This window comes from Mycteria americana, chromosome 5 (genome assembly GCF_035582795.1).
Source record: "Mycteria americana isolate JAX WOST 10 ecotype Jacksonville Zoo and Gardens chromosome 5, USCA_MyAme_1.0, whole genome shotgun sequence".
Taxonomy (NCBI): Eukaryota; Metazoa; Chordata; class Aves; order Ciconiiformes; family Ciconiidae; genus Mycteria; species Mycteria americana.
This window is the reverse complement of record NC_134369.1, coordinates 12980136-12993824: the sequence shown is the minus strand read 5'-3', so window position 1 is coordinate 12993824 and position 13689 is coordinate 12980136. Positions and strand designations below refer to the sequence as shown.

The following is a 13689-nucleotide window of genomic DNA, read 5'->3' as shown; positions in this document are numbered from 1 at the left end:
TAGGGATGTGATATTTAAGCGGAAATGTTTCTATATAGGCCTTACAAAATAAAAGGATAGTGACCCACACATCTCGAGGTGATGGAGCTCTGAGCAAAACCATTTCACTGCGCAGGCATGGGGAGTGTGTGTGAGTACAGAGTTATATTAGCCAAATTAATTTAAAATGCTCTTATGTTCATGCAATGCTGGTGGCATCCACCTGGCATTCACCAGGGCATTCACAGGCAGTCACCCCCAGGCATGCTGCTGGTTCAGTCGCTGCAGGGTACCAGTGAGCCGTTGGGGACAGTTGTGCCGCCCTGTGTGGCAGCTCTCTGCAAAGAAATGGGTATTTTCAGGCAGAAGAGGTTAAAAAAGGAGGAATCGGTAGCAAAAGTGGAGTATGGGACACTAGCATCCCCGTGGTATTTCTTACATCCCAAAAGCACACAGACTTGGAGAGCAGCAGTTGTGTGAACAGCACCAGTATGAAAAGGGGGGAAAAAAAGTATCCCGCTATTTCTGGTTTGGGCCTCAATAGAAATTCTGTCTAAAAATAATTACCTGTTGGAGATACAGGTAGGCAGGCAGCAGAAAAGGGCGTCCAAGCCCTGCTGTTGACCACAGCCCTTCCTTCAGTAGCAGGAACATCTGCGCTACAGGAGCTGGAACCATGTCTGAAGTTGTTTCTGAGGCTTCTGCCCATGGACATCAGGGCCCAGCGACAGGAGATCAGCAAACAATGGAAACATGGTTAAGTACAAACTTCTGTTTTCTATTGACTGGGCCTTATGTGTTTGAGTTCGTTATCTTTGAAGCTTTCAGACTCACAGTCAGACCGTGCTGCTCTCTGTAGAGGTGTCCCATTTGGAGCAGATGAGGTTTTTGTCCTCTGGGTGAGGAGGGGTAGGCTTTGGGGAGGAGGCTGGCCATGGGCATGGGCTGACAGAAGAGGGGCTGTGCCGCAGGGTCCGAGCATCCCATGTGCCCTCAGTTCTCGGGGAAGTGAACCCCTGGTGCTACCTGCATGTCCAGGGGATGGTGTGCCTGCCCAGAGAGCCTGGGGAAGCAGAGAGAAACTCAACAGGGATACACACCTGTCTTTCTTCAGGTTGTTCGGGGCTCCTGTGGCTGGAAAAACCTGATTTTTTCAAGACCTTTGTTACCCAAGGGGTTCATTTTAAGGTGATTTAGTACAGGAGAGAGATTGGCGGGTTTATTTGTTGGGTTACATTTCATCAAAGTGGTATGAGGCAGAAAATGAAGCTGAGAAGCAAAGTTGTGGCACCTGTAGGGATACAGCCTATCTCATAAATGGCATCCACTGTAAATCACATTTGCCATGCTGGGACTTTTGGTTCGTTTGGAAGTGTCTCGTAGGAGTTATCATTAACAGCATGGGGTGCTGTATTTGAGGCTCCCATGTTTCTGACTGCATTTTAAATCACGTGAATCATTTGGAATGTATTTTTTGGTTTAGCTAAAAAAGGCCGTCTTTAACTGGCCTAAAAGGAGTTATTGTTTGCAGGCACGTGAAATGGGAGTTTTTGCGCACTCTTCTAGCAACTGAACGGGAGCAAAACAACCTTGCTATGCAGCAGGAGCTGCACCCTCAGAAGAGCAGCGCACGGCCCGCCTCGGCCGGGCTGAGCAGCCCGGGGTCCCCGCCCGTCCAACGCGGGCGGTACCGGGCCGGGCCGGCCGTCCCCGGGGCTCCGCCGCCGCCGCTGGGCGGGGCCGCACCCCCGTGCTAAGATGGCGCCTCGCCCGCGCCTCACCGGGCAGACACGTACGTGTGGCCGCCTCAAGCCCGGTTTCGGGTGGCGAGCCCCGCCCCCTCCGCCCGCACCGCTCGCGGCGTTCGCGCCAAAGCGCCCCGTGACGCGGCCGTGTGTAGCTTCGCCCCCGCCCTCCGTGTTTTCAAACCGAGTGGGCGGGCGTGATTGGCTGGCGTGCGCGCCACGTGACTAACGGTCGCGGGAAAGCCGCGGAGTCCGAACAGCGCGAGGCGAGCCGTGCCCGGGGGCAGCACCGTGCGGAGCCGCTGCTGCACCCAGGGGCACAGCGCGCCGAGGGGACGCGGGGCAGCGCAGCGACAGCGGGCGCGGCGCGGCCGGGTTTGGCCGTGAGCGGGGCTCGCAGCGAGCCGCCATGAGCTTTCTGAGCTTGCAGCAGGCGGCGCCGCCGCGGCGGGTCTCGGCCCGGCGGGCGGCCGCCCCGATCCGGCAGAAGCTGCTGTTCCTGAGCGGCCACAGCGACTGCGAGGAGGAGGAGGAGGACGAGGAGGAGGAAGGCGGCAGCAGCGGCAACAGCACCGGCGGGGACTCGGCCTTCCAGGAGGCGGACTCGCCGCTCTCGGCAGCTCGCACCCCGGCGCGGGGCGACCCGCCCCTGCTGGAAGAGGAGGAGGAGATGGAGCCAGCGGCGGCGCCGCTGCCGGACGAGGGGGACTCGTGGGAGGAGGAGGGATTCGGCTCCTCTCCGGTGAAGTCGCCCGGAGCCTATTTCATGGCCGGCTCGCCCTCGCCGCCGCCCCCTTATAAGGGCCGCCGCTACTGCGGGCGCTCCCCGCCGCACCCGGCAGCTAGCGGTTACCGGGTGCGGAGCGAGGAGCCCAGCTCGCCGCTGCCCGACTACCCTGGCACCCCGCCTCACAAGACCTTCCGCAAGCTGCGCCTCTTCGACACGCCGCACACCCCCAAGGTGAGGCACCCGCCCCGGCGCCGGAGCGCTCCGCCGCGCTGCGCGGCCCCCTGCCCGGGGAGAAGGCGGAGGGGGGGTGCTCGGCCGGCCCTCCCCCGGCGGCCAGGGGGGCCGCGGGAGGCGCCGCGCCGCGCCCGGCGGTTGAAATGCGGAGGTTAGGGGGCGGCGGGGGCCCGGGTCCGGGCGGGGTCGCCGCCCGCCCCGCGAGCCGCTTGCACCACCCCTCCTGCCCGCAACGGCAAGTTGGCGTCTGCCCCGGGACCTGCCCACAGCCCATCCGTTACGGTTATGTAACCCGCGGGGGGCGACGCTCCGCCCGCGCCGCTGCCCGGCCGGCCGCTCGCGCTCCGCGCGCCGGTGGGCCCGGCGCGGGGGGGGGGGGAAGGGGCGGGCGGCTGCGGGCGCCGCGTTGAAGGCCCGGGAGGCGCCGCCGCTCCGCGTGGCTCCCTCAGCTCGGCTGGCGGTCGCCCGCGGAGCCCAGGCGGGCGCCGTTCAGTTCGCTCCGCAGCCTGCGCAGCCTGCGGACGGGCCGCGGCCGGGGGGAACGGGGAAGCGAAAGCAGTACCGCGCCCCCCAGTCGTGCGTTTTGTCCCGTAGGGTACCTGGGGGCGTGGAACAGTCCCCCCTTCTGTACACAAAACACATACGGATAAATACGTTTTTACATTTTTTATATATAAGTGCCCTGCTTTTGCTGTATTTTGTGGAAAAGATTTTTAAAAAGGTGAAAGAATATTAAACTCTTAAAATAAATTTTCCAGTGTCGTGTGGGCATTTGTACCTTTATAACCAGAAAGTTAAAGCTTGAACTGGAATTTGCTCCTGCCTGTCTGTCAGTAAGTTGGTATGTCTTGTTTGAGTACGACTGTTGTTGTACCGTATGCCAGTGCAAGTTCAGTGTCTGCAGTCTTCTGCATCAAATGTAAAAGGCTATTTGAGTAGCCGATGCTGTTAAACTGATGGATTTGAAATCTTATAGGGATAGGTCGCTCTTAACTCTGTCGGTAACAGACTTTTGGAAGGCATTTCAACTTTGGAACTTGACACTCATGTAAAACACCGTATAGTGAATTTAAATCTAGTGATAATAGGCTTGCTTTCTTCATACTTTTCATATAGCCCTTTAGAAGTAATCCAGGGATAATCCCCGGGGATAATCTCCCAGGGGCCTATAGTCTATAGATTGAAAACAACTGACTTAAGGTGTGAGGAAGGCAACCTTGTTAATTGGTTTTCTACAGCTTCCATCTCGAATGAGGTTTCGCTGCTAGAAACCAGTGGTACATGTTTGGAAATAGTAAAATTGGTGATGATCTTGTACCGAGTTAGGAGCAAATGCTTTAGAGATGCAAGAGTCTTGTGGATTGTGATGCTAAAAACAAGGCTTTAACACTGCGATTCAGTGGGGTTCTTAAATTAGGTGCTCGAATTCTACATGGGTTATTTTGGAGAGGTTATCTTTGGTATCTGGAAGAATCAGTTGGTTAAGGTATCCAGTGGAAGTACTGAAATGTGTGTTGAGACGCACAGTGATTTAAAGGTGTTCACTTAGCCTGGATTTGGGGGGTGCAGTTGAGATTCCCAAGTATCAGCCTTCTTTCTTCTGGTGGTTTAGGCTTTAGGTATGTCAATTCTTTATTTCGTAAGGTGTTGCTAGGATAAGGCAATAGTCCTGCTTGTGATCCAATAGGTCAGTCGTTGGCATCCTCGCCAAGATGTAGGAGACTCGGGTGCAAACTTCCCTACCTAAGTGGGAGAGGTTTCATCATGTGCCTGGAAAATGCCTGTCTGACAAATTACCACCCAAAAGATCTGTTTTGGATATTGAACTAACAGCACAACAGTGCTGTTAATTCTTGAGCGATTCTTTGGAGGTTCATGAAGAGGCATCTGTGAATCACTATTAAATCTTTTATTTACTTATTTTTTTAGCTTGCCACCTAAATTTGTAGTCGCCAAAGATAATTTCCGATGTCTGATCTGACTTCCATATCTTGTATGTGAAAATCATGGTGATATAGCACAGGATGGTCCATGAGTTTCATCTGTCCAAGAAGTTTAGGTGATGACATGATTAAAGACAGAAAAACACTGCTCTCATAATCTCTCCTGTCTTTTAAAAACTATTTTAACATTCAGTGTTTCCTTTAACTGTTTTTGTGTGGAGTATAAAGCCTAATAGTTTCTTTGGAATTCTTTTTGATGGAAATGCAGGTATGCATTTCATGCATTTTCAACAACTCATGCTAACTTTGATTAGACAGTATAGTAATGATGGCTTTCAAGCATGACCTGACTATTTGTGTCTAAAGCAATATTGAGGTTATAAATGTCTTTTTTTTTTTTGTCCCTTTTTTTTTTTTTTAATAAATATAGAGTTTGCTTTCTAAAGCACAAGGAATAGGCTCCAGCTCAGTCAAACTTCGAGGGGGCTCTCTATTTATGAATGTTGGGAAATCGGAGAAGCAAGAAGAAGATATTAGACAAACACCTCATGTGAACATTAATCCCTTCACTCCCGATTCCCTGTTCCTTCACAACTCTGAAGGAAAATGTCGTAGGAGGAAGAGAACGCACTGGAATGAGTGAGTAACTTGTATCTTCCTTTAAGATTATCTTTAGAACGACTTTTAGCTGCAAAAGTTTTGTTACAAATTGCTTCTATGGAAGTTTTTTTCCTTGCAAATCTGTTAGTGATGCATAATATAGCTCTTAAAGTCTCTGCTTTGAGATGCATGATATTATGAAATAACCATTTAGCACTAGATCTTTTGATCAGTATACAGAGAGGATAGACTAGGCCATGTCCTACAGTCTTTTTACCTGACTGAATGAGCTATGCACACAGTCTTTTCTTGAGGAGGGAAAAACACATTATAAATACTAGTATGAAAATGAAGAAAGAAATGACAAAGGTATTAGCATGATACCTTTATTTTATGAGTTTGCGCTTACAAATGTCTAGCGTTCATTAGTTAACTTAGGTAGAATGGGAGAATTAGATCTCAGAAAAATTAACAGCTGCTAGACTTCAGTTTTTAAGTTTACTTAAGCCATATTACTTCTGCAAAAGTAACTGTGTGAATTTCAGCTCTTGTGGAGAGGACATGGAAGCAAGTGATGGAGAGCCTGAAGATGAAACTATCAGACCTGCTAAGGTAATTAATCTTTAGAATTTGATACTAAGTTTGGCAGTCTGTGTATCTGCAGATCTAAGTATTTTCCTTTCTAATCTTTGCAGAGGATAACAATAACGGAAAGTAATATGAAGTCACGGTATGCAACTGAATTTCATGAGTTGGAGAAGATTGGATCTGGTGAATTCGGTTCTGTGTTTAAATGTGTGAAGAGGCTTGACGGCTGTATTTATGCAATAAAGCGATCCAAGAAACCCTTAGCTGGCTCAGTGGATGAGTGAGTATTTCCTGCTATTAGAAGTTAAAAGTCACCTCTTGGTGCTTTTTCCTCTCATGTCGTTTTGTATCAGTGTCTAGAGAAGGCATTTAAGAGAAAAGTATATATATACATGAATTAAATGTAAAACAGATAAAATTTTGAAGTCACTTTACACCCAGCCCCCCACCCCCCCAAATACTGCAGTACTAGGGAGGAAAGGCTACTGGGCCTTTCTCCTAGCAGACGATTGTCCCAATATTCTGTGTGGAAACAGGTTGTTCTTGTCTGGAAAGTAAGAATAATGCTTACTTGCATTAATGGTGGGAGGGACTATATGAATAAACTGTGCAGTGATGATCCTTTGAGATATGAAAGGAAGGCAGTATTCCCAACTAGGTCCTCATCCTCGTCATCTTGAGTGACATGCAGATTAGTTAAGTCAGTTTAGGGGTATTTTTTGGCATTTGTGAATGAGCCTGTGATTTGTGACCTTTTCCCCCACTGTTTTAATAGTTATAATATAAAACTTCATAAGTTTGAGTTGCTCAAAATTGCATACCAGAAATTAGGAGAAGTTAGGAATGTTGAGGCCAGTCGTACTCCTGGCTTATGATCATTATTAGTTTTTTGCTAAAACTTCAGTGATGCTTCTCAAAGCTTGCTGCTGCTGGTTGGAAAGTATGTACTGGAAGTGGCAGGTTCCTTGAGAATTATCTGCAACAAAACCTGTTTTTTTGGTGTTCCATGTACTTAGTCTTTTAATTATTTTAGCTGTTTGGATATAAATACAAATCCACCTTAAGGTGCCACAGAACTGAATATGAAGATTTTAATTGGAAACCTGAGCTGGCAGAGGGGCATGATAGTATAATAAGTGTTTCTATCAAGCTGAAATTAGACTAATTTCACCTCATAATATTCTTGTGTGCTGTTATTTTTTGTGACTGTAACAGGCAAAATGCTTTAAGAGAGGTCTATGCACATGCAGTTCTGGGACAGCATTCTCATGTAGTGAGATACTACTCTGCATGGGCGGAAGATGATCATATGCTTATACAGAATGAATATTGCAATGGTAAGTAAAGTTGATCGCTTATTCTGAACTTGCTTTCAAAAAAATCTAATTTTTGAAGATATACAGGTATCTCCACAAATCCCTAGCACTAGTTAGGAATTGATTGTCCTACACATAGCTCATACCATCATTGTCTCAAATGTGTCTGATGTTCCTTTCTGTTGGAAAAGGCGTATCAGATACATGAAACAAAGACTATACAAAATTGCAGACAAAGTCTTAAGTGTTCAAGAATATTGGAAGTACAGCAAAGCATTTGCAAGCAGCAAAACTGTTCTTTCTTCTGTACAATAGTACAAGCTGGAATAGAGAAAATTACCAGAGAGTTTCCTTTAACAAGGGAGGTGGACCTGATTTCTGAAGTTTTTTGCTATGGTTGATACCCTGCCAGAGATTTGGAAGAGGGAGAGAGATCTTTTCCCTTGTGTTGGTGTCCTGTTAATTTGCACGACAGCTACAGCAGAAAAATAATTTTGTTATATTACATGGTTATAAAGAGGGGATACGGCACTGGATTTTACACTTCCTATGTATCATCAGCAAGTTCTTGGTGATATATTCACTGTTAATTTTGGAAGCCAGTTGTACTTACTTTTGGAAGCAACTTGTCATTACTCTGTCAACTGTTTGATGTAAAATAAATAGTTGTTTTCTTTAATGTTGTTTTAGGTGGCAGTTTAGCAGATGCCATAAGTGAAAATTACAGGAATATGCGTTATTTTACTGAACCAGAACTGAAGGACCTGCTACTTCAGGTGGCTCGAGGCTTAAAGTACATTCATTCAATGTCACTGGTACACATGGATATCAAACCTAGTAAGTTTGTAAACTGCTCTACTCTGTATTGACAACTTCCTCAGTTAATTTAATCTGCTGTAGAAAAATGAGCAGTTTAGCCCCACCTTACTGTAAATTCTTCACTGAAGTTCTAAATAGCAGTACAAAGACGTCAGTTATAAAATTGGCTAGCAAACTTAAACTGTTGTTGAGTTTATCTTGGGTCCTTTTTGTGTAATTGACTCTACTTGCATAACACTTGGCTCCCCTCCCAGCAGAGGGGCCAGAGTGAGTAAGTTATAGTTTCTCACTCTAGAAATTGGGTATGTATACAACTAAAACTTCTGTGTGGCTAAAGCAAACTGTAGTGAAACTAGATGAAGTAGAAACTAGACACAAATGTTTTGTTTTGTTTTTTAACAATTTGCTCTTTTTCAGGTAATATTTTCATATCTAGGACATCAGTCCCGAGTACAACTGCAGAAGAAGGTGATGATGATGACTGGACGTCTAATAGAGTCATATTTAAAATAGGTGAGAAGCAGCACACTTGTGCTCAAAGGAATTGCATTGTCTATTTGTTTTCTGAAAAATAACTTTTTCTTTTTGCAGGTGACCTTGGTCATGTAACTCGAGTATCTAGTCCACAAGTGGAGGAAGGTGATAGCCGTTTTCTTGCAAATGAAGTCCTACAAGAGGTAACTGTTCTGTTTGTGGAAAATAGTGATGTTAGGTCTGCATGCTGTTTTTGTTAATGAGTTGCTGTCTGCCATCTCCTTGCTGGAGGAGAAACTTCCTAAATGGTATCCCCTTGAACACTGGTAGTTCTTAAAGGGGATTGTAATATTGTGAATGTGTTCAGTGCTGAATAGTTTAGCTGTCTGTTAGATTTCTTCTTACGCTGGATGGTATGTGTAGTAAATTTATTTTTCTTTATTTTTCAAGAACTACACTCATTTGCCAAAAGCAGATATTTTTGCTCTTGCTCTGACTGTTGTCTGTGCTGCTGGGGCTGAACCACTTCCAACTAATGGGGACCAATGGCATGAAATTCGACAAGGAAAACTACCTAGAATACCACAAGTGCTTTCTCAAGAATTACTAGACTTACTGAAAGTAAGAACTCTTGTACCAGTGGCTCACCGATTAGTGTAATTTACTGTATTACTTGTCTTAACTAGAATGCCTTATTCTCTTTTTTCCAAGGTTATGATTAATCCTGATCCAGAGAAAAGGCCTTCAGCTGTGGCACTAGTCAAGCATTCAGTGCTTCTCTCTGCTGCAAAAAAGAGCGCAGAGCAGCTCCGGATAGAACTGAATGCTGAAAAATTCAAAAACTCGCTTTTGCAGAAGTAAGTAGCTCCTTGGGGTCCTTAAATATAACTTAATTTCTAATGGGTTTTCATATGATGGTAGAGTGATGATAAAATAGGACTGTCCTTGTTTCTGCATGAGGTCCACAAATCTGTATGCATGTACATCCCTGAGAGTACAAAGTGGGTTACGTAACTTTAAAAGGAACTTTCTCCATAGAAGGAACTTCTTGAACACTCTAAGGGAATCTCAACTACACTATTAGTATTCAAGGCATACAAAACATTACAGTTTTTAAAAATGTTTCGAGCATAATGCGTACTCTTGTGACATGTATAGTGTAACTTGCATCTCTGTGATTTGAGTCTGTGTTTTCCTAGGTCATCTGTACTTTGAAACGTGTTGGAAAACATGACTTAAATGAGCTGTTTTGAACTTAAATGAAACGGCACATCAGGAGTGTTTTTGGACTAATTTGATTTTACACAGCAGTGTTATTAGGTTACCAGAGAATCAGTTGCATTGGGAGGTTATCTTGTCCTACCCCTTGCTCTCAAACACTCAACTCTGAATTAAACCTTTGAAGAAGAGATTCCCTTTAGGAAAGTCTGATTTCTGCTTAAGTTTCAGAGAAAGACTTAGTAAGTTAAGAAGCAATCGTGAATCTTTCACTGCAGTTAACTTTGCACGTATTATGCATAATAAACAGGCTTTTATGAGGGAATAGAGAACACCGATTACTTTCTGACTGGCTCGTCTTGAATGAAGACGTTAACTTCGCATTTGGATTCTCTCCATTGCTATCTGCTTATCTTGCCATTGCTACAGTCTGAATGTAGCCCGACTTGCCGTTTTAGATGGTTATCTCTATAATCTTAGGAATTACACTGACCGGAGAAAGAATAATTTGACAGTTTGTGCAGGTTATTCAAGGACAGATTTGCTGAGGTAACTTGTTTGCTTGTATAAAGACAACATATTTTTGTATTATATGAAAGGGGAAGTTGGCAAAGCTAATATTTTGTGAAGACTACTTCTGGCATGGCCACAAGTATGGTACATCCTTATAAAATATAACTGTAAATCCAAGAATGATTTAAAAAGAACACTTATCCACAGTAATTTTTAATGTTGTGTGGGATAGTGTTCCATAAAATAGTTCAGGTAGGTATATTTGTTTTATTTTGGTTTTTTTTTTTTAACACTCCTGCATTTGACCCATTTAAGATACAACTTGTGTATATAAGTTATCATCAGTGAAAGGAATCCTTGTAAGGAAACTCAGCTTTTCTACTGTGTTGTCTCCTTCAGAGGAAGGAAGAATTCAAGATTAGACTTCTAGGGAAGAATGGAAGTATATTGTAAAACTTAATTTCCTGGTAATGGTGTGGTGAGTGTACACATATGTGTGTGCATTTGTGACTGACGTTAAGTCTTTAGGGAAGATGACTAAAAATTGATTGCATTCTCTTGCAGTGAACTGACACAGTGATAATGTGGGGAGGATTAGATGGGGCATGGGGTATTAATGAATAATACTTTGGCTTAGAAGAATGGGAGTAGCTTATTAAACTAAAACATGTAACTTAAATACACCTACACCAATATGCAGCAAGCTTGTAAAATTTGATCTTGCTTTGGAGTCCAAGTGTGAAGTGAGATTACAAATACTAGTTCTTACAGTAGAGAAAGTTCTTTGAGGGATAGTTTAGGATAGGAAAAGGAAAAAAGTACGGGGGGAATCCTTATACTTAGCCGTATGTCAGCATTTAAGGAAAGCAGAAAAAGGGGTGTGTGGGGAAACCCTTGATAAAGCTAACTTTGCTCTTTAGTCAGACTGTTTCATAGCTTTATCCTGAGTTTTAGTTAACTTCGTCCTCAGACTGAGTATTGGTAATTCTCTGAAACAGAATAGTTGACAGAATGTTGCACGGGGACAATGGCCTGTGCTACCTTCAGTGACTCAGCCTTGAAGTTTTGGGCTCAAATTTTTATGTTAGACAAAAAAGATTTAGGTGGTGATAAGCTTTTGATGTGGGCATGCAAAAGGAAAAGGATGCTTTCTGAGTTGTCTGTTGCCAGTTACGTTCATCTATGTTCATCTAAGTGTGTGTCTGTCTGAATCTTCTAGAGAAGTTCAGCTGTGGCCGAATGCTTCATTTGGGCAAACCTCAGTAATTAGCTCTTCAGTGATTTATCATACAGCTTGTACTAGAAAGTAAACAGCATCCTACTGTGTTCTGGTAATTGAAGTGTTGAGCTGCTTATAAAAGGCTAGATTTAAAAATCTGAGTTGTGTGAATTTTGTCATTTCCTTCCCTTGTTCAAATGAAAGAACATCTAGACAAGTAACGAACATCCCACTTCTGTCCTCTGGGTTGTAAACAAGTGGATGCAAATGATAATGGTCTTAGCATGACCTAAATTGACAGCAAGTCTTAAGTTCTGAACTGCTGTGTAATTCATTTGAAACGCTCTTGCTGTGATATGCCTGTAGTCCTTACTGATACCATTGCGTAAGTGTGACTCTCTCACTGTCTTGCAGAGAGCTGAAGAAGGCACAGATGGCAAAGGCTGCAGCTGAGGAGCGAGCACTGTTCACTGACAGAATGACAACTAGATCTACAACACAAAACAGACCATCTCGACTCATTGGAAAGAAAATGAACCGCTCAGTTAGTCTTACTATATACTAACTATGAAGTCTAAAAGAACTACTGAGGATGGCTATAGCATCTCTGCTGGACTGAAGCCTAAGGAATTGAAGGAAGCATTCAATTCCTGGTTTCTTGTCCTGTCTTTGATCAGTGTCACTAGTTTTACAGGAATTGCTTCTGGGTTTTTATTTGTACAATATGGCTGATGAGCTGTATTAACCATTTGAGTTAATGGACTCAGTTACTATCTTGTCTATAGAGGATCCTGGATGTTAATCCATAAGCCTTTCAGTTACACTGTTAGATGTTACATCGTCCCAGGGTTAACCACTATAGTGGTGTGCTGCTTTGTAGTGTTACGGCATTGTAATAAGAAGTAATATCCCTAATGATCTCTAAGAAGGAGGGAGGGTGCCTTGCTTTGATAGTTACTGATTTTTGTGGAGCAGAGGGGAATACATTTTGAAAGACAGGCTTTAAGGCCATCTACGCTCAATGTACCTGATGTCAGGTAGACTTTTTTTGTGAATTTTATTTGTATATTCAACTGGGAGCACTTTGTAGGCATTGCATAAACCACAGCTTAGAAACCTGTGGAATTAAGTGCCATGTGGAACTGCTGCTATTTTTAGTTTTTTGTCCTCGCTGTAAACTGTAGCATTAAAACAATCATTATTGTGTTAATAGGCTTCTTGTTAAAACAATTACGTGAAACAAATCTAAGCTGCATTTTAGTGAAGGCAGCATTTTTCTCTCAAAGCTAGTGCATTGTGAAATAATGCACCAATTTAATATTTGGACTCTGTATTAGTGTAGTGCAATTGTTAATGTCTTGGCTATTGATGTTTTGTAATTCTTTCTAATAAGGTTCTCTAAATGTTGGTGTTCTCTTCAGTTGTCCATTCTTGAGGCTATTGTATATTTTTTTTTTATGTTGGAGTACTTGTAAATAATTGTTTAGTGTAAGTGTTCAGGTTGTTCTTCATGGTTTATGTACATAAGTTTGATCGTGCTTATAGTGTACTATACTGAAACTGCAGTCTGAGATGCCAACAGACAAAGCTTAACTATTCAGTTTTAACTTCCAAAATGAACAGAATGTGGCCGTCAGAACCTGTACTGATGTTGGACCTAGGCTGACAGATGTTGCTAAAAAATAGAACTGTTCTAATTACTGGCTTGTCTCTTCATTAATTTTAGTTTGAACAATGTTTCCCATTTGTGCTCTATTTGTTCTTATTAGTGTTGAATTTGAATATTAAAGTTAAAAGTTTTGTTTAATATTGTCTAACACTTATTTAACTCTATAGTTGTGGAAATAAAATATTGAGTCAGGAATACACTATAGCAAGTCTTGATTAGATCTGCTTCCTGCTCCTGTGTAATGCTTGTGGTTCCCTCTCACGAGAGTGGGACTGAGATCATACTCGCTGATAGTTAGGAGAGAAGCACCACAGTCTGTGTGTTAGTATCTATAGCAGTCTGTTTCTACAGCTTCAGAAATGGTACTGCATGTTGGAAAGATGAATCCCCTGGGAGATTTGAAGTGGAACCCATGTGAAGACGGAGGACTAGATGAAACTATGTGAAGAAAGACCTGGGTCTGAGGTAAGGAGGAAGACTCATTAATTGCTGAGAATGGCAAGAGAACTGTTATTTAGAAGTTGGGAAGAAAACTGGGAGGAATTGGAATAGTCTAGGGAACACAATAGCAGCATGTTCTGTGGCACGGATGCGAAATATTTATGCATTTGTATTCTACCTCACGTAAAGGAGAGAGATACG

General features: G+C 43.7%; 1 protein-coding gene across 1 annotated transcript; it reads left to right on the top strand.

The window, feature by feature from the left end:
• Nucleotides 1-1929: 1929 nt before the first annotated feature.
• On the top strand, nt 1930-13173 carry WEE1 (WEE1 G2 checkpoint kinase). The gene is made up of 11 exons (XM_075502163.1): nt 1930-2685; nt 5062-5270; nt 5777-5843; nt 5927-6099; nt 7035-7156; nt 7826-7972; nt 8372-8467; nt 8546-8631; nt 8879-9049; nt 9140-9285; nt 11793-13173. The coding sequence occupies exons 1-11, from the start codon at nt 2134-2136 to the stop codon at nt 11941-11943; spliced, it is 1920 nt and encodes a 639-aa protein (XP_075358278.1). The 5' UTR covers nt 1930-2133; the 3' UTR covers nt 11944-13173.
• Nucleotides 13174-13689: the final 516 nt, after the last annotated feature.